Source organism: Hyla sarda, chromosome 7 (genome assembly GCF_029499605.1).
Source record: "Hyla sarda isolate aHylSar1 chromosome 7, aHylSar1.hap1, whole genome shotgun sequence".
NCBI classification, from domain to species: domain Eukaryota; kingdom Metazoa; phylum Chordata; class Amphibia; order Anura; family Hylidae; genus Hyla; species Hyla sarda.
The window spans coordinates 6,753,696-6,780,302 of record NC_079195.1 but is presented as its reverse complement, the minus strand read 5'-3'; the positions used below and the strand labels follow the sequence as shown (position 1 = coordinate 6,780,302).

The 26,607-nt window shown below is 47.3% G+C and overlaps 1 protein-coding gene and 1 long non-coding RNA gene across 3 annotated transcripts in view; one reads left to right on the top strand and one right to left on the bottom strand.

Moving 5' to 3' along the window:
- AXDND1 (axonemal dynein light chain domain containing 1) overlaps positions 1–26,607 on the top strand; it is a 163,623-nt gene that overhangs the window by 121,457 nt on the left and 15,559 nt on the right. The window contains exons 18-24 of one of the 2 annotated variants that reach the window (XM_056529377.1): positions 5,808–6,010; positions 6,089–6,167; positions 7,078–7,404; positions 8,041–8,151; positions 8,464–8,592; positions 8,686–8,777; positions 17,045–17,178. In XM_056529377.1, the coding sequence (XP_056385352.1) occupies positions 5,808–6,010; positions 6,089–6,167; positions 7,078–7,404; positions 8,041–8,151; positions 8,464–8,592; positions 8,686–8,777; positions 17,045–17,178 (1,075 nt within the window). Of the gene's footprint in view, positions 1–5,807; positions 6,011–6,088; positions 6,168–7,077; positions 7,405–8,040; positions 8,152–8,463; positions 8,593–8,685; positions 8,791–17,044; positions 17,179–26,607 lie in introns of those variants that run through there. The other variant, XM_056529378.1, reaches the window with a different exon arrangement.
- LOC130281781 (uncharacterized) lies at positions 8,450–17,296 on the bottom strand. The gene is made up of 3 exons (XR_008846107.1): positions 17,234–17,296; positions 8,652–8,799; positions 8,450–8,557 (listed from the first exon to the last, which is right to left on the bottom strand). It is a non-coding gene; the product is annotated as an uncharacterized LOC130281781 (long non-coding RNA).

Here is a 26,607-nt window from a genome sequence, read left to right as displayed (position 1 = left end):
ACAGGAACGTAAACCTACAACCTAGTGCTATCTGCTGGCACTCAGCATGTCCGGGCGTCAAGTAGGGAGCATCAGGAGTCAGACAATATGGGAGCACTGAAGGTCAGACAGTGAGCACCAGGGGTCATACAGTTAGGGAGCACTGAAGGTCAGACAATTAGGGAGCACTGAAGGTCAGACAATTGGGGAGCACTGAAGGTCAGACAGTTAGGGAGCACTGAAGGTCAGACAGTTAGGGAGCACTGAAGGTCAGACAATTAGGGAGCACTGAAGGTCAGACAATTAGGGAGCACTGAAGGTCAGACAGTTAGGGAGCACTGAAGGTCAGACAGTTAGGGAGCACTGAAGGTCAGACAGTTAGGGAGCACTGAAGGTCAGACAGTTAGGGAGCACTGAAGGTCAGACAATTAGGGAGCACTGAAGGTCAGACAGTTAGGGAGCACTGAAGGTCAGACACTTAGGGAGCACTGAAGGTCAGACAGTTAGGGAGCACTGAAGGTCAGACAATTGGGGAGCACTGAAGGTCAGACAGTTAGGGAGCACTGAAGGTCAGACAGTTAGGGAGCACTGAAGGTCAGACAATTAGGGAGCACTGAAGGTCAGACAATTAGGGAGCACTGAAGGTCAGACAGTTAGGGAGCACTGAAGGTCAGACAATTAGGGAGCACTGAAGGTCAGACAATTAGGGAGCACTGAAGGTCAGACAGTTAGGGAGCACTGAAGGTCAGACACTTAGGGAGCACTGAAGGTCAGACAGTTAGGGAGCACTGAAGGTCAGACAATTGGGGAGCACTGAAGGTCAGACAGTTAGGGAGCACTGAAGGTCAGACAATTAGGGAGCACTGAAGGTCAGACAATTAGGGAGCACTGAAGGTCAGACAGTTAGGGAGCACTGAAGGTCAGACAATTAGGGAGCACTGAAGGTCAGACAATTAGGGAGCACTAAAGGTCAGACAATTAGGGAGCACTGAAGGTCAGACAGTTAGGGAGCACTGAAGGTCAGACAATTAGGGAGCACTGAAGGTCAGACAATTAGGGAGCACTAAAGGTCATGATTACCAGTTGTACATAACAAGTATGGTCCTGTACACGACCGATTTATATAGATCCTCTTAGCATGAAAACAATATTAGTCACCAGCTGACCAACACCACTGATAGAGGGGCCTAAAATATAACTTTTATTCCTATGTTTAAAATCACAAAAGCAACAAGTGTGTGTATGACGTGCTTGTATTTTGGTTAAAGTACCAAGAAAAAGATTAAGATATAACAAGTCCAACTCGGAGTGCTATATTGTTACCACAAAAGCACCTCCCAGATGAATTTGAGCATTAGAGTGCAACTCAAAAATAATCACTCCCTTACTGGTGACTAGTTCACCCAACGTGTTTCTGTAGCCTTCTTCAGCGACATCATCAGGGGAGTATTAGAACATAAGGGGTTAATAAGATTTACAGACCCATCTTATAATGTATTCATCAGACAGTCAAAAATTGCTGATGAATTCATCCAGTGCTGTCAGATGCGCTCTCAATCATATATAAAAGATAAGAAATAGACCGGATGGGTATATCCCTTTTACATGAAGTCCTCAGCCAGCGGGGGTTTGCCCTGTAAAAAATAGAAAAAAACAGCAAGTAGTGTAACAATCAAGAGTATGTGCCCCCTCCTGGGTTGTTTATATACAGTGGTCCCTCAACATACGATGGTAATCCGCTCCAAATGGACCATCGTTTGTTGAAACCATCGTGTGTTGAGGGATCCGTGCAATGTAAAGTATAGGACAGTGGTCTACAACCTGCGGACCTCCAGATATTGCAAAACTACAACACCCAACATGCCCGGACAGCCAACGGCTGTCCGGGCATGCTGGGAGTTGTAGTTTTGCAATATCTGGAGGTCGGCAGGTTGAAGACCACTGGTATTGGAGGTTATACTCACGTGTCCCCTCCGCTCTGGACCGTCGCCGCTGCCCTGGATGCCGCCGCCCATCGCTGTCGCCGCGTCCCCGGGGTGTCCCCGACGCTACAGCAAGGCCTCTGCTTCCCCGGCATCCTCGCTCTCCGTCACCGCCATCACGTCGCTATGCACGCCGCTCCTATTGGATGACGGGACGGCGTGCGCGGCGACGTGATGACGACGATGGAGAGCGCCGACGATGCAGGGGATCCCGAAGAGGACGCGCCGGAGCCCCGAGGACAGGTAAGTGATCATCACCAGAGAACACGGGGCACCGTAAACGGCTATCCGGTGGTAGATGAAGCAGTCTGCGCTGCCGGATAGCCGTTTATGCGCTGGCCCCGACATACAAAAGCATCATATGTTGAAATGATCGTAGGTCGTCGGGGAGGGGGGGGGGGGGGGGGGGGTCAGTGTATATCCTCAGCACAGCGTTGTTCACTCACTCATAACCCTCCAACTGAGGTCCCTGCACAATAAAAGCATAGCCCTATTCAGTTGTCCAGTATTCGGGTGTTCCTGCAGAGAAAGATGGTTCTCCATAAGGAGTTCCTCACGGTTCTGAGTCTTCCAATAAGGTTACACGGCGCTGCCAGAGAAGCCGGCGTCTGACGTTTTATGCGAATGGACCGCTATGTCACATCCGATGCCCCCGCCCTGCTTCCCTGGGCGACGCGTCCTAGGGCGGTGCATAGTAACATGCACACGCCGGACATGTTTAACTATTCACGGTCCGTGCAGAAGGTCAGTACAGTGACCCCCCCCCCCGCCCTACCATGGCCCCGACATACGATCATTTCAACATACGATGGTCTCTCAGAGGCAGCATCAACATACGATGCTTTTGTATGTCGGGGCCATCGCATAAACGGCTATCCTCCAGCGCAGACTGCTTCAGCTGCCCCCGGATAGCCGTTTACGGTGCCACGTGTGGTCCGCTGACGATCACTTACCTGTCCTCGGGGCTCCGGCGCGTCCTCTTCGGGATCCCCTGCATCGTCGGTGCTCTCCATCATCGTCATCACGTCGCTGCGCACGCCGTCCCGTCATCCAATAGGAGCGGCGTGCGTAGCGACATGATGGCGGGGGCGGGGAGCAAGGATGCCGTGGAAGCAGAGGCCTTGCCGGAGCGTCAGGGACACCCCGGGGACACGGCGACAGCAATGGAAGGCGACATCCAGGGCAGCGGTGACGGTCCAGAGCGGCGGGGACAGGTGAGTACAACTTCCTATACCAGTGGTCTTCAACCTGCGGACCTCCAGATGTTGCAAAACTACAACTCCCAGCATGCCCGGACAGCCGTTGGCTGTCCGGGCATGCTGGGTGTTGTAGTTTTGCAACATCTGGAGGTCCGCAGGTTGTAGATCACTGTCCTATACTTTACATTGCACGGATCCCTCAACATACGATGGTTTCAACAAACGATGGTCCATTTGGATCGGATTACCATCATATGTTGAGACCGCTGTATATATATTGATTTGGTCATGTGCTGATATTACTAGCTTCTGCTAACTGATGCGAAGATACTGATAATGTTCACAGACAAAACAGCTATATTACAGCACTTGGATTGATAATGCAATACCAAATACTGAGTACAGGATTAGTATAAAGAAATGAAAAAAGGAGATGAAAATTAATAAAGCGTAAATGTACAGTGAAATCAATTGTAGGTGAGTACACCCCACATCCAGAAAGGAATGGTGACCATGGAGAACCTGATGATAACCTAATTAATGAGCAATATCATACTCCCCTGATGACGTCACTGAAGAAGGCGACAGAAACGCGTTGGGTGAACTAGTCACCAGTAATGGATGACTAAGGGAGTGATTATTTTTGAGTTGCACTCTAATGCTCAAATTCATCTGGTAGGTGCTTTTGTGGTAACAATATAGAACTCCGAGTTGGACTTGTTATATCTTAATCTTTTTCTTGGTACTGTAACCAGAATATAAGCACGTCATACACACACTTGTTGCTTTTGTAATTTTAAGCACTGAAGGTCGGACAGTTTTGGACCACCAGGGGTCATACAGTTAGGGACCACCAGGGGTCATACAGTTAGGGACCACCAGGGGTCATATAGTTTTGGACCACCAGGGGTCATACAGTTAGGGACCACCAGGGGTCATACAGTTAGGGAGCATCAGGGGTCATACAGTTAGGGAGCATCAGGGGTCAGACAGTTAGGGAGCATCAGGGGTCATACAGTTAGGGACCACCAGGGGTCATACAGTTAGGGAGCATCAGGGGTCATACAGTTAGGGAGCATCAGGGGTCAGACAGTTAGGGAGCATCAGGGGTCATACAGTTAGGGACCACCAGGGGTCATACAGTTAGGGAGCATCAGGGGTCATACAGTTAGGGAGCATCAGGGGTCAGACAGTTAGGGAGCATCAGGGGTCATACAGTTAGGGACCACCAGGGGTCATACAGTTAGGGAGCATCAGGGGTCAGACAATTAGGAAGATATATGTAAAGAAATCCCGGCACTCTGAAAGTTCATCCAAAGGTTTTTATTTGCATTTTAACAGAGCAGTTTGTTTATTAATGAAGTGTTAAAACTTTTGGATGAACTTTTGGGTGAACTTTTGGATGAACTTTTGGATGAACTTTTGGAGTGCCGGGATTTCTTTACATATATCTGGATTGACCTGATCCACGTGATCCCGAGCTACAGTGCCGACCGCTTACTCCTACACTAGACAATTAGGAAGCACTGGGGTTGGAAAATTGGGGAGCACTGGGGTCAGAGAATTAGGGAACAGGGGAAGTCAGACAATTAGGGAACATGGGGAGTCAGACAATTAGGAAGCACTGGGGTTGGAAAATTGGGGAGCACTGAGGTCAGACAATTAGGGAACAGGGGAAGTCAGACAATTAGGAAGCACTGGGGTCAGACAATTAGGGAACATGGGGAGTCAGACAATTAGGGAACAGGGGGAGTCAGACAATTAGGGAACAGGGGGAGTCAGACAATTAGGGAACAGGGGGAGTCAGACAATTAGGGAACAGGGGGAGCCAGACAATTAGGAAGCATTGGAGGTCAGAACAATAAGGAAGCACCAGGGGTCATATAATTAGGGAACACTGAAGGTCAGAAACTTAGGGAGCATTGGGAGTCTGAAAATTAGGAAGCATCAGGAGTCAGACAATAGGAACACCAGGGGTCAGACAGTTAGGGACCACCAGGGGTCAGACAATAGGAACACCAGGGGTCAGACAGTTAGGGACCACCAGGGGTCAGACAATTAGGGACCACCAAGGGTCAGACAATTAGGGACCATCAGGGGTCAGACATTTAGGGACCACCAGCGGTCAGACAATTAGGGACCACCAGGGGTTAGACAGTTAGGGACCACCAGGGGTTAGACAGTTAGGGACCACCAGGGGTTAGACAGTTAGGGACCACCAGGGGTCAGACAATTAGGGACCACCAGGGGTCAGACAATTAGGGACCACCAGGGGTCAGACAGTTAGGGACTACCAGGGGTCAGGCAGTTAGGGACCACCAGGAGTCAGACATTTAGGGACCACCGAGGGTCAGACAATTAGGGAGCATCGGGGGTCAGACAATTAGGGAGTATCAGGGGTCAGACAATTAGGGAGTATCGGGGGTCAGACAATTAGGGAGTCGTAACCCCTTCATAGGTCACATAATTGTGTTACAGCTGCAGCCTCAGCCCTTTGTATCATTTGTTGCTTTTAATATGTGTTTGCTGCCTCTTCTGATTGTACTGCGCTGCTATACATGTCGGAGCCATATAAGTTATTATGATTATTACTAAAATATCCCGTCCTGAAATGAGAATCTTATCAGGTGATTTGTTCCGTCCCCAGGTGACAGATCTCCACACAGCGATGGTGCAGTACCTGGTGAACGCACTGATGCTGCTCACTCCGGACTATTCTCCCGATCCCTCAGACAAGGGGTTTGAAGAAGAAGGAGACGCGTTTCCATCTGTGGTTCCTTTGCAGCAAATGAAAGTAGAGGCTCTCGCCTTATCTGAAAAGCTGCATCGCTTCTCAGATTACATGATAAAGTGAGTGGAGATATACGGAGGAGCGCAGTGTGCGTCATCACAGGCAGAAGTGTGTAAAGAGTTCTCTCTCCAAAACAGGTGCTGCCAGGAGATGGAGGTGACCAATCCCAGCATGGAGGACGATGGTCATGAGTGGAGACAACTACAGTCCATCCAGGTGGGGGATTCCATATACTATATCTATATATACTATATCTATCTATATATATATATATATATATATATATATATATATATCCTATTGAGCCGTTTTACACCTATTAATATATAATCACCAAAATGAGGACGGTTACCCCTCTGGCCCCAGAACGCCCACCTCAGGCCCTTCACAGTCTAGTTCATGGACTTGCTTACCGAAATCCAGATTGTTGTCAAGTGAAACTACTACCGTGGAGAAATGTGTAACGCAATGGGCCGCGATGGAGATGTTTATGGTGGTGTTTAATTTATAGGAATTTTTATAGTTTTCTATTGTTTCTGTTGACTCACTTTTCAATGAATGTATCAGCACCTGTGTAGGATAATGTACTGTTGTCTGTATATAAGACAACACATCACCCCCTGTACAGATACACTTCATACCACTCATCCACAGTTTCGTAAAAAAAAAAAAAAAAATGCTTTATTTAAACTTGCTTAAAATCCATAAAGTACAGGAAAGAGGTGGAGTCTGGTTCACGTGAAACAGCTGTAACCTCTGTTTCACTGTATCTATACATTCTAAATTTGCCAAGTATCTATACCTGTCATTGAGCAACGCCTATGCAAAAAAAAAAAAACAGGCCTGTGTGTTCTTGGACTAGGACTATCTACTGTGGCCATTTATGGGTACATACCGTAGTGTCAGCTTATCTTTATTCACGTTTACATCACCACCTGTGTTGGTAACATACACAGACCTCTGTCCGGGCCTACAATATCAGAGGCTTGTCCGTACAGGATTGGGGACAACCTTGGGGACCTTTTATTGGGCTCAGGGCGGACACAGTCTCTTATTCTCCTATTGGCACTCAGGATCTTAACATAATAAAACCTAATCTTACATTTTCTACCACTTTTTCCTTTAGACGACATGTAATGAATGGATTGAGACGTGTCGGCTGCTTCTCTCGAAAGTGACTGTTCACATCGATCCGTCGGAGACTGCAGTGGATTCCCAGACCAGGGACTATACAGAGGATTCCCAGACCAGGGACTATACAGAGGATTCACAGACCAGGGACTATACAGAGGATTCCCAGACCAGGGACTATACAGAGGATCCACAGACCAGGGACTATACAGAGGATCCACAGACCAGGGACTATACAGAGGATTCCCATACGAAGGACTATACAGAAGACTCACAGTCCAGGGACTATACAGAGGATCCACAGACCAGGGACTATATAGAGGTTAGACATCGATTATTGTTTAGAGATGAATAAGGAAATTACTTATCAAATGTGAACATAGCCAAGTTAATGTACATTCAGGGTATAGGATGGCATACGAGCAGAACTGAGTGATGCCATATACCAATGCATGCCCGTGCCAGGCCTATTGAGTTCAGTAGACTGAATGTTGCCTCCTAGTGACTACATTGAGTCCATTTCCAAGTATACACTATTTGCTTGTTTGTTTTGCAGTCAAGCTCAGCTAAATAATAGTATACACTTGGAAATAGACCGAGCATAGCCTGTAGGCTCAGATGGGTATCCTGCAGTATACATCAGAATACTGTTCTGCTGGTATGACAACATGTAAGCAACAGCATGGAGGACATTATAGAGCAGCACTGAGCTGTGTAAGCTGTAAATACACCATGGGAGGCATATGACTCTAACCCTATATTTATCATCCCTCTGTATAGACTTCTATGGGCAGCTGTAACCTGATCCCTCAGTGGGCTGATGGACTTAAGTAGCTTTTCATAGTGAATGAAAGTTTCAGAACCAGATAGAAGATTTGGACGTCTTCTATTTAATATCCAGTGTTTTATTATGTGGCCATCTTTGGTTTTCTCACCACTGACACTGCGGTATATCTAGGATTCCAACATAATGCTCAGCGGAATAAATTCACCAGATGATGATTCGGTGCGCGCCGAGGATTCCCAAGAACAGGCGGCCGGGGGAGCAGAGAGCCGCGTCAGCCCCGAGGTCAGATTATATGACATCTTGTTTCTGCTCTTTTATATACATGTTACTCACTCTCTAGCGCTAACTAGAGGTAACCACCCTGTAAGACAATGTCCGACCCATAATGGAGCCTTGACACATAACCCCAGATCCGTAGACGGATGGTAGAATAGGGCTTCGGTTGGTGGAGGGAAGCTTCTGGGAAGTCCTTCTAATGGTGGCCCAGCTTATGGATGAGGCCTGGAAGACTCCATAAACTATCTGGATCTCCACAAGGAACTTTCTTATGTGGTATGGAATGTTGTATTCTGGAGTCTCCATTCTATGTTCCAGGTTGGTCCCAGGGTCCGGAGGCCGCAGGGTGGGAAGGCATCTGCCCAGGATGTCATGAGGATCATCGACTATGATGGAAACATTTCTAAGAAATCTTTGAAAGAAGAGGAGATTCCTGTTATTCCACAGGTCGGGATCTTTTTCATGAACATTCAGCCATATATATATATATATGTTTCTCATGTCACCTCAGTGACCCCTCTGCTCCTGTCTATGATGTAGGGCGATCTCACCGCCAGCCGGCCCGGCACGCCTCGATCCATACAAGCCTTCCAGTCCTTAGCGTCTTTGGAGCAACTGGAGAAGCGTCTCATGTAAATGATGGATGTATGGTGGCTATATAGAGGATGTATAGGATAAATATGGGATTTATAGAGGGATATATAGGGAATGTATTGGGATATATATGGGATTTATAGGGGATTTATGGAGAATTTAAAGGGTGTATATAGTGGATGTATAGGGGGTTTATAGGGATATGTAGGGGATGTATTGGGGATATCTAGGGGTTTATAGGGTATATTTAGGGTATATATAGTGGCTGTATAGGGGATATATGGAGGGATACGCCAAATGGAAAAGGATTTAGGCAAACTAGAAGAATGGTCAGAACTCTGGACACTGAAATTGTGGATAAGTGCAAGATAATGAACCTAGGGCGTAAAAACCCTCGGGCAGAATATTTGACACAGTCCTGACCTCAGTATCTGAGGAAAGGGATTTAGGAGAAATTATTTCAGAAGACTTAAAGGTAGGAAGACAATGTAATTGTCACGATGCCGGCTGGCAGGTAGTGGATCCTCTGTGCCGGAGAGGGATTGGCGTGGACCGTGCTAGTGGATCGGTTCTAAGTCACTACTGGTTTTCACCAGAGCCCGCCGCAAAGCGGGATGGTCTTGCTGCGGCGGTAGTGACCAGGTCGTATCCACTAGCAACGGCTCACCTCTCTGGCTGCTGAAGATAGGCGCGGTACAAGGGAGTAGACAGAAGCAAGGTCGGACGTAGCAGAAGGTCGGGGCAGGCAGCAAGGATCGTAGTCAGGGGCAACGGCAGGAGGTCTGGAACACAGGCTAGGAACACACAAGGAAACGCTTTCACTGGCACGATGGCAACAAGATCCGGCAAGGAAGTGCAAGGGAAGTGAGGTGATATAGGGAAGTGCACAGGTGATCAGACTAATTGGAACCACTGCGCCAATCAGCGGCGCAGTGGCCCTTTAAATCGCAAAGACCCGGCGCGCGCGCGCCCTAAGGAGCGGGGCCGCGCGCGCCGGGACAGGACCGACGGAGAGCGAGTCAGGTACGGGAGCCGGGGTGCGCATCGCGAGCGGGCGCTACCCGCATCGCGAATCGCATCCCGGCTGGAGGCAGTATCGCAGCGCCCCGGGTCAGTGGATCTGACCGGAGCGCTGCAGTGAGGAGAGTGTAGCGAGCGCTCCGGGGAGGAGCGGGGACCCGGAGCGCTCGGCGTAACAGTACCCCCCCCCTTGGGTCTCCCCCTCTTCTTAGAGCCTGAGAACCTGAGGAGCAGACTTTTGTCCAGGACATTGTCCTCAGGTTCCCAGGATCTCTCTTCTGGACCACAACCCTCCCAATCCACTAAAAAAAAGGTTTTCCCTCTGACCTTTTTAGATGCCAGAATCTCTTTGACGGAGAAGATGTCCGAGGAGCCGGAAACAGGAGTGGGAGGAACAGATTTGGGAGAGAAACGGTTGATGATGAGTGGTTTAAGAAGAGAAACGTGAAAGGCATTAGGAATACGAAGAGAAGGAGGAAGAAGAAGTTTGTAAGAGACAGGATTAATCTGGCACAAAATTTTGAAAGGACCAAGATAGCGTGGTCCCAACTTGTAGCTAGGGACACGGAAGCGGACATATTTAGCGGAGAGCCATACCTTGTCTCCAGGGGAAAAAATGGGAGGAGCTCTTCTTTTCTTATCCGCGAACTTCTTCATGCGTGATGAAGCCTGTAAGAGAGAATTTTGGGTCTCTCTCCATATGATGGAAAGGTCACGAGAAATTTCATCCACAGCGGGCAGACCAGAGGGCAAGGGGGTAGGGAGGGGGGGAAGAGGGTGACGGCCGTACACCACGAAAAATGGGGATTTGGAGGAAGATTCAGAGACTCTGAAGTTATACGAGAATTCGGCCCATGGAAGGAGATCTGCCCAGTCATCCTGGCGGGAGGAAACAAAATGTCGTAAATAATCACCCAAGACCTGGTTAATTCTTTCTACTTGTCCATTGGATTGGGGATGATATGCAGAAGAAAAATTTAATTTAATCTTGAGTTGTTTACAGAGAGCCCTCCAGAATTTAGACACGAATTGGACGCCTCTATCCGAGACGATCTGTGTAGGCAACCCGTGAAGACGAAAAATGTGTACAAAAAATTGTTTAGCCAACTGAGGCGCTGAAGGAAGACCAGGAAGAGGGATGAAATGTGCCATTTTGGAGAATCGATCAACGACCACCCAAATAACAGTGTTGCCACGGGAAGGGGGTAAATCAGTAATAAAATCCATACCAATCAGAGACCAAGGCTGTTCGGGGACAGGCAGGGGATGAAGAAAACCAGCGGGCTTCTGGCGAGGAGTCTTATCCCGGGCACAGATAGTGCAGGCTCGCACAAAGTCCACAACATCCGTCTCCAGAGTCGGCCACCAATAGAAGCGGGAGATGAGTTGCACAGATTTCTTGATGCCCACATGACCTGCGAGATGGGAGGAGTGACCCCATTTGAGGATTCCGAGGCGTTGGCGTGGAGAAACAAAGGTCTTTCCTGGAGGAGTTTGCCTGATGGAGGCTGGAGAGGTGGAAATCAGGCAGTCAGGAGGAATGATGTGTTGCGGAGAGAGTTCAACTTCCGAAGCATCCGAGGAACGAGAGAGAGCATCGGCCCTAATGTTCTTATCGGCAGGCCGAAAGGGAATTTCAAAATTAAATCGGGCAAAGAACAGAGACCACCGGGCCTGGCGAGGATTCAGCCGTTGGGCAGACTGGAGGTAGGAGAGGTTCTTGTGATCGGTGTAAATAATAACTGGAAATCTTGATCCCTCCAGCAGATGCCTCCATTCCTCAAGTGCTAATTTGATGGCTAGAAGCTCTCGATCCCCGATGGAGTAGTTCCTCTCCGCCGGAGAGAAGGTCCTAGAAAAAAAACCACAAGTGACAGCATGCCCGGAAGAATTTTTTTGTAGAAGAACAGCTCCAGCTCCCACTGAGGAGGCATCAACCTCCAATAGGAAGGGTTTGGAAGGGTCAGGTCTGGAGAGCACGGGAGCCGAAGAAAAGGCAGACTTGAGTCGTTTAAAGGCGTCTTCCGCTTGAGGAGGCCAAGACTTGGGATCGGCATTTTTTTTGGTTAAAGCCACGATAGGGGCCACAACGGTAGAAAAATGTGGAATAAATTGCCTGTAATAATTGGCGAACCCCAAAAAGCGTTGGATAGCACGGAGTCCGGAGGGGCGTGGCCAATCTAAGACGGCAGAGAGTTTGTCTGGATCCATTTGTAGTCCCTGGCCAGAGACCAAGTATCCTAGAAAAGGAAGAGATTGGCATTCAAACAGACATTTCTCAATTTTGGCATAGAGTTGATTGTCACGAAGTCTCTGAAGAACCATACGGACATGCTGGCGGTGTTCTTCTAGATTGGCAGAAAAAATCAGGATATCGTCCAGATATACAACAACACAGGAGTATAAAAGATCACGAAAAATTTCATTAACAAAGTCTTGAAAGACGGCAGGGGCGTTGCACAGGCCAAAGGGCATGACCAGATACTCAAAGTGTCCATCTCTGGTGTTAAATGCCGTTTTCCATTCATCCCCCTCTCTGATGCGGATGAGATTATAAGCACCTCTTAAGTCCAGTTTAGTAAAGATGTGGGCACCTTGGAGGCGATCAAAGAGTTCAGAGATGAGGGGTAGGGGGTAGCGGTTCTTAACCGTGATTTTATTAAGACCGCGGTAGTCAATGCAAGGACGTAGGGAGCCATCTTTTTTGGACACAAAGAAAAATCCGGCTCCGGCAGGAGAGGAGGATTTACGGATAAAGCCCTTTTTTTAATTTTCCTGGACGTATTCAGACATGGCAAGAGTCTCTGGGGCGGACAGAGGATAAATTCTGCCCCGGGGTGGAGTAGTGCCCGGGAGAAGGTCGATAGGACAATCATAAGGCCTGTGAGGAGGTAGAGTCTCAGCTTGTTTTTTGCAAAAAACATCCGCAAAGTCCATATAGGCCTTAGGGAGACCGGTTACTGGAGGAACCACAGAGTCACGGCAAGGGTGACTGGGAACCGGTTTTAGACAGTCCTTGGAACAAGAGGGCCCCCAACTCTTGATCTCCCCAGTGGACCAATCCAGGGTTGGGGAATGAAGTTGAAGCCAGGGAAGTCCAAGGAGAATTTCAGAAGTGCAATTGGGGAGGACCAAAAGTTCAATCCTCTCGTGATGAGATCCGATGCACATTAGAAGGGGCTCCGTGCGGAAACGTATGGTACAGTCCAATCTTTCATTGTTTACACAATTGATGTAAAGGGGTCTGGCGAGACTGGTCACTGGGATGTTGAACCTGTTGACGAGAGAGGCCAAAATAAAATTTCCTGCAGATCCAGAGTCCAAGAAGGCCATAGTAGAGAAGGAGAAGGCAGAGGCAGACATCCGCACAGGCACAGTAAGACGTGGAGAAGCAGAGTAGACATCAAGGACTGTCTCACCTTTGTGCGGAGTCAGCGTACGTCTTTCCAGGCGGGGAGGACGGATAGGACAATCCCTCAGGAAGTGTTCGGTACTAGCACAGTACAGGCAGAGATTCTCCATGCGGCGTCGTGTCCTCTCTAAAGGTGTCAGGCGAGACCGGTCAACTTGCATAGCCTCCACGGCGGGAGGCACAGGAACGGATTGCAGGGGACCAGAGGAGAGAGGAGCCGAGGAGAAGAAACGCCTCGTGCGAACAGAGTCCATATCTTGGCGGAGCTCCTGACGCCTTTCGGAAAAACGCATGTCAATGCGAGTGGCTAGGTGAATGAGTTCATGTAGATTAGCAGGGATTTCTCGTGCGGCCAGAACATCTTTAATGTTGCTGGATAGGCCTTTTTTAAAGGTCGCGCAGAGGGCCTCATTATTCCAGGATAATTCTGAAGCAAGAGTACGGAATTGTACGGCATACTCGCCAACGGAAGAATTACCCTGGACCAGGTTCAACAGGGCAGTCTCAGCAGAAGAGGCTCGGGCAGGTTCCTCAAAGACACTTCGGATTTCCGAGAAGAAGGAGTGTACGGAGGCAGTGACGGGGTCATTGCGGTCCCAGAGCGGTGTGGCCCAAGACAGGGCTTTTCCAGACAGAAGGCTGACTATGAAAGCCACCTTAGACCTTTCAGTGGGAAACTGGTCCGACATCATCTCCAGGTGCAGGGAACATTGGGAAAGAAAGCCACGGCAAAACTTAGAGTCCCCATCAAATTTATCCGGCAAGGATAGGCGTAGACCAGGAGCGGCCACTCGCTGCGGAGGGGGTGCAGGAGCTGGCGGAGGAGATGATTGCTGAAGCTGTGGTAGTAACTGCTGTAGCATAACGGTCAGTTGAGACAGCTGTTGGCCTTGTTGCGCTATCTGTTGTGACTGCTGGGCGACCACCGTGGTGAGGTCAGCGACAACTGGCAGAGGAACTTCAGCGGGATCCATGGCCGGATCTACTGTCACGATGCCGGCTGGCAGGTAGTGGATCCTCTGTGCCGGAGAGGGATTGGCGTGGACCGTGCTAGTGGATCGGTTCTAAGTCACTACTGGTTTTCACCAGAGCCCGCCGCAAAGCGGGATGGTCTTGCTGCGGCGGTAGTGACCAGGTCGTATCCACTAGCAACGGCTCACCTCTCTAGCTGCTGAAGATAGGCGCGGTACAAGGGAGTAGACAGAAGCAAGGTCGGACGTAGCAGAAGGTCGGGGCAGGCAGCAAGGATCGTAGTCAGGGGCAACGGCAGGAGGTCTGGAACACAGGCTAGGAACACACAAGGAAACGCTTTCACTGGCACGATGGCAACAAGATCCGGCAAGGAAGTGCAAGGGAAGTGAGGTGATATAGGGAAGTGCACAGGTGATCAGACTAATTGGAACCACTGCGCCAATCAGCGGCGCAGTGGCCCTTTAAATCGCAAAGACCCGGCGCGCGCGCGCCCTAAGGAGCGGGGCCGCGCGCGCCGGGACAGGACCGACGGAGAGCGAGTCAGGTACGGGAGCCGGGGTGCGCATCGCGAGCGGGCGCTACCCGCATCGCGAATCGCATCCCGGCTGGAGGCAGTATCGCAGCGCCCCGGGTCAGTGGATCTGACCGGAGCGCTGCAGTGAGGAGAGTGTAGCGAGCGCTCCGGGGAGGAGCGGGGACCCGGAGCGCTCGGCGTAACAGTAATAGAGCAGCAGGAAACGCTAGCAGAATGCTTGGATGTATAGGGAGAGGTATAAGCAGTAGAAAGAGAGAAGTGCTCATGGGTGTATAGGGAGAGGTATAAGCAGTAGAAAGAGAGAAGTACTCATGGGTGTATAGGGAGAGGTATAAGCAATAGAAAGAGAGAAGTGTTCATGGGTGTATAGGGAGAGGTATAAGCAGTAGAGGGAAGTGCTCATGCCGCTGTACAGAACACTGGTGAGACCTCTCTTGGAGTATTGTGTGCAGTACTGGAGGCTGTATCTCCAGAAGGATATAGATACTCTAGAGAGAGTTCAGAGAAGATATTAAACTAGTACATGGATTGCAGGATAAAACTTACCAGGAAAGGTTAAAGGTCCTTAACATGTACAGAAGAAAGAAGAGACAGAGGGATATGATAGACTTTTATATACATAAAGGGAATCAACACGGTAAAGGAGGAGAGCATATTTAACCTCTTGGGGACTTATAAGGTGTGTATAGGGGATTTATAAGGTGTGTGTGTGTATATATAGGAGATGTATAGGGGATATATAGGGGATTTATAAGGTGTATATATAAGAGATGTATAGCGGATATATGGGGGTTTATAAGGTATATATAGGAGATGTATAGGGGATATATGGGGGTTCATAAGGTGTATATATAGGAGATGTATAGGGGATATGTGGGGTTTATAATGTGTATATATAGGAGATGTATAGGGGATATATAGGGGATTTATAAGGCATATATAAGAGATGTATAGGGGATATATAGGGGATTTATAAGGTATATATAGGAGATGTATAGGGGATATATAGGGATTTATAAGGTATATATAGGAGATGTATATAAGATATATGAGGGATTTATAAGGTGTGTATATAGGAGATGTATATAGGATATATGAGGGATTTATAAGGTATATATATATATATATATATATATATGAGATGTATAGGGGATATATAGGGGATTTATAAGGTGTATATATAGGAGATGTATAGGGGATATATGAGAGATTTATAAGGTATATATAGGAGATGTATATAAGGTATATGAGGAATTTATAAGGTATATATAGGGGATGTATATAGGATATATGAGGGATTTATAAGGTGTGTGTGTGTATATATATATATATATATATATATATATAGGAGATGTATAGGGGATATATATGGGATTTATAAGGTATATATAGGAGATGTATAGGGGATATATGAGAGATTTATAAGGTATATATAGGAGATGTATATAGGGTATATGAGGGATGTATTAGGTATATATAGGAGATGTATATAGGATATATGAGGGATTTATAAGGTGTGTATGTATGTGTATATATATAGGATATGTATAGGGGATATATAGGGGATTTATAAGGTATATATAGGGGATGTATAGGGGATATATGAGGGATTTATAAGGTATATATATAGGAGATGTATAGGGGATATATGAGGGATTTATAAGGTATATATAGGAGATGTATAGGGGATATATGAGGGATTTATAAGGTATATATATAGGAGATGTATGTAGGATATATAAGGGATTTATAAGGTGTGTGTGTATATATATATATATATATATATATATATATGAGATGTATAGGGGATATATGAGAGATTTATAAGGTGTATATATAGGATATGTATAGGGGATATATAGGGGATTTATAAGGTGTATATATAGGAGATGTATAGGGGATATATGAGGGATTTATAAGGTGTATATATAGGAGATGTATAGGGGATATATAGGGGATTTATAAGGTATATATGGGAGATGTATAGGGGATATATAGAGGATTTATAAGGTATATATAGGAGATGTATAGGGGATATATAGGGGATTTATAAGGTATATATAGGAGATGTATAGGAGATATATGAGGGATTTATAAGGTGTATATATAGGAGATGTATAGGGGATATATGAGGGATTTATAAGGTATATATAGGAGATGTATAGGGGATATATAGGGGATTTATAAGGTATATATAGGAGATTTATAGGAGATATATGAGGGATTTATAAGGTATATATATAGGAGATGTATAGGGGATATTTGAGGGATTTATAAGGTATATATAGGAGATGTATAGGGGATATATGAGAGATTTATAAGGTACATATAGGAGATGTATATAGGATATCCCTATTGTTTCACAGTCACGCAGAGCTGAGAGCTCAGAAAGCAGAAGAAAGGTCGGAGAGTCTGGAGGAAGAACTGAAGGGGGCGCTGCAGAGGATCCGGGAGCTGGAGGCGAAATCATCAGAGGAGGAAGAAACCAGAGAACATGAAGGTGAGAAGAAAAAACATGATGGAGATGACACTGCGCTATTCTATCCCACAGATACCATGGCGGAGTACATCAGACCCGGTCACAGATATGTATGGTCTGTGCAACTCAATGGGGGAGATTCATCAAAACCCGTCCAGAGGAAAAGTTGCTGAGTTGCCCATAGCAACCAATCAGATCGCTTCTTTCATTTTTCAGAGGCTTTTTCAATAATGAATGAAGCGATCTGATTGGTTGCTATGGGCAACTTAGCAACTTTTCCTCTGAACAGGTTCTGATGAATCTTCGGTTTACTGTGGTGTATAAATCATACACCTTACTTCACTTTATTAGGTACACCTCTCTAATCCCAGGCCGGACCCTCTTTATACTTTCTACAAGGTGCTGGACACATATCAGAGATTTCCCTTTATATAGACAGGATGACATCACACAGTTCCTCCATATGGACATGATGACATCACACAGTTCTCCATATAGACATGATGACATCACACAGTTCTCCATATAGACATGATGACATCACACAGTTCTTCCATATGGACATGATGACATCACACAGTTCTTCCATATGGACATGATGACATCACACAGTTCTTCCATATGGACATGATGACATCACACAGTTCCTCCATATGGACATGATGACATCACACAGTTCTTCCATATGGACATGATGACATCACACAGTTCCTCCATATAGACATGATGACAACACACAGTTCCTCCATATGGGCATGATGACATCACACAGTTCCTTCATATAGACATGATGACATCACACAGTTCCTCCATATAGACAGGATGACATCACACAGTTCCTTCATATAGACAGGATGACATCACACAGTTCCTTCATATAGACATGATGACATCACACAGTTCCTCCATATGGACATGATGACATCACACAGTTCCTCCATATGGACATGATGACATCACACAGTTCCTCCATATGGACATGATGACATCACACAGTTCCTTCATATAGTCATGATGACATCACACAGTTCCTCCATATGGACATGATGACATCACACAGTTCCTCCATATGGACATGATGACATCACACAGTTCCTCCATATGGACATGATGACATCACACAGTTCCTCCATATGGACATGATGACATCACACAGTTCCTCCATATGGACATGATGACATCACACAGTTCCTCCATATAGACATGATGACATCACACAGTTCCTCCATATAGACAGGATGACATCACACAGTTCCTTCATATAGACATGATGACATCACACAGTTTCTCCATATAGACAGGATGACATCACACAGTTCCTTCATATAGACAGGATGACATCACACAGTTCCTCCATACAGACATGATGACATCACACAGTTCCTCCATATGGACATGATGACATCACACAGTTCCTCCATATGGACATGATGACATCACACAGTTCTTCCATATGGACATGATGACATCACACAGTTCCTCCATATGGACATGATGACATCACACAGTTCTTCCATATGGACATGATGACATCACACAGTTCCTCCATATAGACATGATGACAACACACAGTTCCTCCATATGGACATGATGACATCACACAGTTCCTTCATATAGACATGATGACATCACACAGTTCCTTCATATAGACATGATGACATCACACAGTTCCTCCATATGGACATGATGACATCACACAGTTCCTCCATATGGACATGATGACATCACACAGTTCCTCCATATGGACATGATGACATCACACAGTTCCTCCATATGGACATGATGACATCACACAGTTCCTCCATATGGACATGATGACATCACACAATTCCTCCATATAGACATGATGACATCACACAGTTCCTCCATATAGACATGATGATATCACACAGTTCCTTCATATGGACATGATGACATCACACAGTTCCTCCATATAGACATGATGATATCACACAGTTCCTCCATATGGACATGATGATATCACACAGTTCCTCCATATGGACATGATGACATCACACAGTTCCTCCATATGGACATGATTACATCACACAGTTCCTTCATATGGACATGATGACATCACACAGTTCCTTCATATGGACATGATGACATCACACAGTTCCTCCATATGGACATGATGACATCACACAGTTCCTCCATATAGACATGATGACATCACACAGCTCCTCCATATAGACATGATGACATCACACAGTTCCTCCATATGGACATGATTACATCACACAGTTCTCCATATAGACATGATGACATCACACAGTTCCTCCATATGGACATGATGACATCACACAGTTCCTTCATATGGACATGATGACATCACACAGTTCCTCCATATGGACATGATTACATCACACAGTTCCTTCATATGGACATGATGACATCACACAGTTCCTTCATATGGACATGATGACATCACACAGTTCCTTCATATGGACACGATGACCTCACACAGTTCCTTCATATGGACATGATGACATCACACAGTTCCTTCATATGGACATGATGACATCACACAGTTTCTCCATATGGACATGATGACATCACACAGTTTCTCCATATGGACATGATGACATCACACAGTTCCTCCAAATGGACATGATGACATCACACAGTTCCTCCAAATGGACATGATGACATCACACAGTTCCTCCATATGGACATGATAACATCACACAGTTCCTCCATATGAACATGATGACATCACACAGTTCTCCATATAGACATGATGACATCACACAGTTCCTTCATATGGACATGATGACATCACACACTTCCTTCATATGGACATGATGACATCACACAGTTCCTCCAAATGGACATGATGACATCACACAGTTCCTTCATATGGACATGATGACATCACACAGTTCCTCCAAATGGACATGATGACATCACACAGTTCCTTCATATGGACATGATGACATCACACAGTTCCTCCAAATGGACATGATGACATCACACAGTTCCTCCATATGGACATTAGTGTTGCTCGCGAATATTCGCAATTCGAATATTATTTGCGAATATCGCATATTCGCGAATTTCGCGAATATAGCGCTATATATTCGTAATTACGAATATTCGTTTTTTTTTTGTTGTTTTTTTTTCTTACAGTACACATCACAGTGATCATCCCTCTCTGCTTCCAGCTTGTGTGGTGTAAAGAAGGCAGTAATACTACTGTGTGAGACTGGCGTGCGAAAATTCGCATATGCGAAAATTAGCATATGTTAATTTCGCATATGCGAATTTTCGCGTATGCTAATTGTCGCATATGCTAATTTTCACATGTATTAATTTTCGCATACGCGAATGTTCGCATATGCGAAAATAAAACGAGACTATAACGAATATGCGAATATTCGCGAATATATGACGAATATTCGTCCATATATTCGCGAATATTCGCGAATTCGAATATGGCCTATGCCGCTCAACACTAATGGACATGATAACATCACACAGTTCCTCCATATGAACATGATGACATCACACAGTTCTCCATATAGACATGATGACATCACACAGTTCTCCATATAGACATGATGACATCACACAGTTCCTCCATATGGACATGATGACATCACACAGTTCCTCCATATGGACATTAAGACATCACACAGTTCCTCCATATGGGCATGATGACATCACACAGTTCCTCCATATGGACATGATGACATCACACAGTTGCTGGAGATTGGTCGGATCCATGATGAGAATCGCCGGTTCCACCACATCCCAGCAGTGATCTATAGGATGAGATCTGGTGACTGTGGAGGCCATTGGAGTCATGTGACCTCATTGTTCTGTATGGGATAATGTCATGTGACCTTATTGTCCTGTATGAGATTATGTCATGTGACCTTATTGTCCTGTATGAGATTATGTCATGTGACCTCATTGTTCTGTATGGGATAATGTCATGTGACCTTATTGTCCTGTATGAGATGATGTCATGTGACCTCATTTTCCTGTATGGGATAATGTCATGTGACCTTATTGTCCTGTATGAGATGATGTCATGTGACCTTATTGTCCTGTATGAGATGATGTCATGTGACCTTATTGTTCTGTATGAGATGATGTCATGTGACCTCATTTTCCTGTATGGGATAATGTCATGTGACCTTATTGTCCTGTATGAGATGATGTCATGTGACCTTATTGTCCTGTATGAGATGATGTCATGTGACCTCATTGTCCTGTATGAGATTATGTCATGTGACCTCATTGTCCTGTATGAGATTATGTCATGTGACCTCATTGTCCTGTATGAGATGATGTCATGTGACCTTATTGTCCTGTATGAGATGATGTCATGTGACCTCATTGTCCTGTATGAGATTATGTCATGTGACCTCATTGTCCTGTATGAGATTATGTCATGTGACCTTATTGTCCTGTATGAGATGATGTCATGTGACCTCATTTTCCTGTATGGGATAATGTCATGTGACCTTATTGTCCTGTATGAGATGATGTCATGTGACCTTATTGTCCTGTATGAGATGATGTCATGTGACCTCATTGTCCTGTATGAGATTATGTCATGTGACCTCATTGTCCTGTATGAGATTATGTCATGTGACCTCATTGTCCTGTATGAGATGATGTCATGTGACCTCATTGTCCTGTATGAGATGATGTCATGTGACATGGGGCATTATCCTGCTGGATGTATCAGAAGATGGGTCCACTGTGGTCATAAAGGGACGGACATGGTCAGTAACAATACTCAGGCTGGTGGGCGTGGCTTGGATGTGTGTGAGGGGAGCTCCTGCCATCCTGTACTTCATCCTGCGGTTATCTCACCCATCTGTGGACTTGCTCTGTGGGACCCCTGCTGCCTGGGGGCTCCTTGTGGAGGTGTGGAGGCTTGGGGAGCGAGCCCAGCTGCGGGGAGCGATCTAGGCCTTGAAGCCTGCGGCCTCTGGTAACCCCTCTCGCTGCCTTCCGAGCGTCGCTGTCTCCCTGGGGAGCTGAAGAGGCCCCTTACCTGGACTGGTGGCTCCTGACGGACGGGTCCGGTGAGCGGGATCAGTGGGAGACCTGCGGTGGAGACTGGCGGCGATCCTCTCCTGGGCCGCAGCGGGATCTCGGACGCCATCTTGGGACACTCCTCCCGATCTTCTGCTTTCGGCTGCTGGTGTCTGCGCGGAGAAGCGCGCTGGGGCCTCTGGACGCCTGCGCTGGCTGCTGCACCCCCTGACGTCCTCGGAGGCTGTGGAGAGTGGAGAGGATCTTGTAGCTGCGGAGGCACGATCCGGCGGTGCGGGAGGGAGAGCGGCCTCGTGTTGTGCCGGCCGCCATCTTGAGAGTTGGATTAAGGAAGGGGCTGGTCCACAATTGCTTACTCTGTGAGTGTGAGATATCTACAATAAGTTTTCGGTTTCGGAATGAATGCATACCTGCTTGTGTCCGGTTGGCTGGTTGTATGCCTGCTGTATGCTCTCACTTTACTGATCCTCTCCTGACATGCTTCATTAGTACGACTGATTTTGTGTGGTGTGGGTATACTAGCGCCCCTGGGTGCCGTGTGCCGCGGCGACTTGTGTGGCTGTATTTGTACCTTGTTTTGGGTTGTTTGTTTGTTTTCCGTCTCTCCTTGTGTTGCTGTATGTACTGCCTGTCGGTTTCTTGGGGGTGTGCAGTTGGGCTCCCTTGCTTTCCGTGTTGACTTGATCGCCCTTTTATGCTCCAATATCCCTGATGGCGGTCTTTAATTTTATAGGTTGGATTGTTAGGGGGTTGGGGGATGTGGCTAAACGTTATGCAATATTTAACTCGGTGAAACATTTTCACCCTGCAATACTCTGCCTCACTGAAACTCATCTGACAGCTGAAACCACCTCGGCCCTTCATAGGGCATGGGTCGGTCATTCTTATCATTCTGCCTATTCCTCTCATGCTAGAGGGGTTAGTCTGCTGGTTCACAAATCTATTCCGTTTAAGGCTGTGTCCTCTAGCATTGACCCTGATGGTAGATTTGTCTGTGTATTGTGTGAGGTGTCTCATCGACTGCTTATCATTGTTGGTGTATATGTCCCTCCTCGGATTCTAACCATAGTTTCTGGATTCCCGGAGGCCCCTGTGCTTATGTGTGGTTATTTTAACCAGGTCTTAGATGCCTCTAAGGATAAGTTTTGGGGAACATAGGCCCCTCCCTCTTCTAGACCTACTGGTCTTGCTAAGCTGTTGATGGAAATAGATTTATTCGATCTGTGGCGCCTCCGTAATCCTAGTGTTAACCAGTTCTCCTGTTGCTCAGCCACGCATCGCACCCTGTCCAGGATAGATATGGCAGTTGGGGATGGGACCATGGCTGGACTGGTTAGAGAAATGGAATTGGCCTGGGGGTTATCGGATCACTCCCCAATCCGTTTACGAATTGATTTAGTGGGGGGGCGCTGGTGGGGTGCGCCCTCTGTGGAGACTGAACCCTTTCTGGCTACATTTGTTAACTACTGCTGAATTGGTTGGTTCGGAACTCAGGGACTTTATGGTCCTTAATGATGGTTCGGCTTCGGTCTCCATGGTTTGGGACTCTGTAAAGGCGTTCCTGCGAGGTCTGTTTATTCGGGACATAAGTATCCACAAGTCCTTCACCAGAGAGAGGGGTGCAAAGTTGACATTGTCTGTAACTGAAGCTGAGTCTACCTATGTATTGCACCCTACCCCTGAAACGAAGGAAGTGTGCTGAGGGCGCAGGTTGACTATACAAAGTACTTGGAGGAGACGGCCGACCATAAGAGGTTTTTTAGTAAGCAGCGCTACTTTGAGTGCGGTGAAGGTGCGGGTAAACTGTTGGCTTCCATTGTTCGGGCCCAGCAAGGGGTTGCGTATATTGAATGTTTACGGGATGTTCGGGGAGAGAGGTCACGGCAGATGAGGAGATCTTGGGTGTGATGGTAGACTTTTATAAGGAGGCTTACTCTACCAGGACCTCTTGTACTGGGGAGGCCTTGGTGGAGTATGTGGGCAGGGCCTCACTTCCTTCCCTTTCTCCGGAGGAGAGGGACGAGCTGGACTCGCCCATCTCTCTGCAGGAATTGGAATTAGCTCTGAAAGATGCTGCTAATGAAAAGGCCCCTGGCCCGGATGGCCTTCTGAGTGAGGTATATAAAAAATTCTCAGGGATACTCCTGCCCCAGCTGTTGCGAGTGGTCGGGTCGCAGGCTTTGGAAGGCGCTTTGCCTCGTTCCGTGATGGAGGCTATTGTAGTACTTATTCCAAAACCGGGAAAAGACCTTTTATGTGTTGGTTCTTACAGACCGATCTCATTACTGTGTGCTGACATGAAGTTGCTGGCCCGGGTACTCGCTAACAGATTAGTTAAAGTTGTCTTGTCTCTAGTCCATGGGGATCAGACTGGCTTTATGCCAGGTAAATCTATGGTAGATAATATTAGGAGAGTGTATCTTAATTTGCAGATGACACAGGAGGGCGCAGGGGCTAGATCGATTTTTTCATTAGACGCTGCCAAGGCATTTGATGAACTATCTGTGGGGAGTGCTGGGGGCTATGGGGTTCGGACCCAGGTTTCTTTCTTATGTTAAACTCCTTTATCAATGCCCGACAGCCCGTCTTCAGGTTAATGGAGGGCTTTCCCCATCATTTGAGTTGAGGAGGGGTACGCGGCAAGGGTGCCCCCTGTTGCCTCTTCTCTTTGCATTAGCTATAGAGCCGCTGGCTTGTCTCCTACGGTCCTCACCTGATATAATTGGTTTCCGTTATGGCTCCTTGGACGAGAGACTAGCGCTATATGCAGATGATATGTTACTATTTTTGGGTGATACCACTAGGTCCTTGGCCCCTGCTATGTCTATTATTACCGACTTTGGTACCTACTCTGGCCTGCTCATTAATTGGGACAAGTCAGTACTGATGCCCCTAGACCCTTTGCCTAGTATTCCTCAGATAGCCCTCTCTAATATCCAGATGGTTAAGGAATTTAAATACTTGGATATTAACATCGCACCCTCTTTACATGATTTTATACCAGTGTGGATAGCAATGACTTATTTTCATAGGATACAGCGGCTTTTCCGGCAGTTGGTGTGGGGGGCGACTGCTGGGATCGAACTTGAGACGTTACAAGGGGGGAAAACTTCAGGTGGGCTGGCGTTACCTAATCCCTGGCTGTATTATTGTCACGATGCCGGCTGGCAGGTAGTGGATCCTCTGTGCCAGAGAGGGATTGGCGTGGACCGTGCTAGTGGATCGGTTCTAAGTCACTACTGGTTTTCACCAGAGCCCGCCGCAAAGCGGGATGGTCTTGCTGCGGCGGTAGTGACCAGGTCGTATCCACTAGCAACGGCTCACCTCTCTGGCTGCTGAAGATAGGCGCGGTACAAGGGAGTAGACAGAAGCAAGGTCGGACGTAGCAGAAGGTCGGGGCAGGCAGCAAGGATCGTAGTCAGGGGCAACGGCAGGAGGTCTGGAACACAGGCTAGGAACACACAAGGAAACGCTTTCACTGGCACGATGGCAACAAGATCCGGCAAGGGAGTGCAGGGGAAGTGAGGTGATATAGGGAAGTGCACAGGTGAACACACTAATTGGAATCACTGCGCCAATCAGCGGCGCAGTGGCCCTTTAAATCGCAAAGACCCGGCGCGCGCGCGCCCTAGGGAGCGGGGCCGCGCGCGCCGGGACAGGACCGAGGGAGAGCGAGTCAGGTACGGGAGCCGGGGTGCGCATCGCGAGCGGGCGCTACCCGCATCGCGAATCGCATCCCGGCTGGAAGCGGAATCGCAGCGCCCCGGGTCAGTGGATCTGACCGGAGCGCTGCAGCGGGGAGAGTGTAGCGAGCGCTCCGGGGAGGAGCGGGGACCCGGAGCGCTCGGCGTAACAGTACCCCCCCCCTTGGGTCTCCCCCTCTTCTTAGAGCCTGAGAACCTGAGGAGCAGACTTTTGTCTAGGATGTTGTCCTCAGGTTCCCAGGATCTCTCTTCAGGACCACAACCCTCCCAATCCACTAAAAAAAAAGTTTTCCCTCTGACCTTTTTAGAAGCTAAGATCTCTTTGACAGAGAAGATGTCCGAGGAGCCGGAAACAGGAGTGGGAGGAACAGATTTGGGAGAAAAACGGTTGAGGATGAGTGGTTTAAGAAGAGAAACGTGAAAGGCATTAGGGATACGAAGAGAAGGAGGAAGAAGAAGTTTGTAAGAGACAGGATTAATCTGACACAAAATTTTGAAAGGACCAAGATAGCGTGGTCCCAACTTGTAGCTAGGGACACGGAAGCGGACATATTTAGCGGAGAGCCATACCTTGTCTCCAGGGGAAAAAATGGGAGGGGCTCTTCTTTTCTTATCCGCGAACTTCTTCATGCGTGATGAAGCCTGTAAGAGAGAATTTTGGGTCTCTCTCCATATGATGGAAAGGTCACGAGAAATTTCATCCACAGCGGGCAGACCAGAGGGCAAGGGGGTA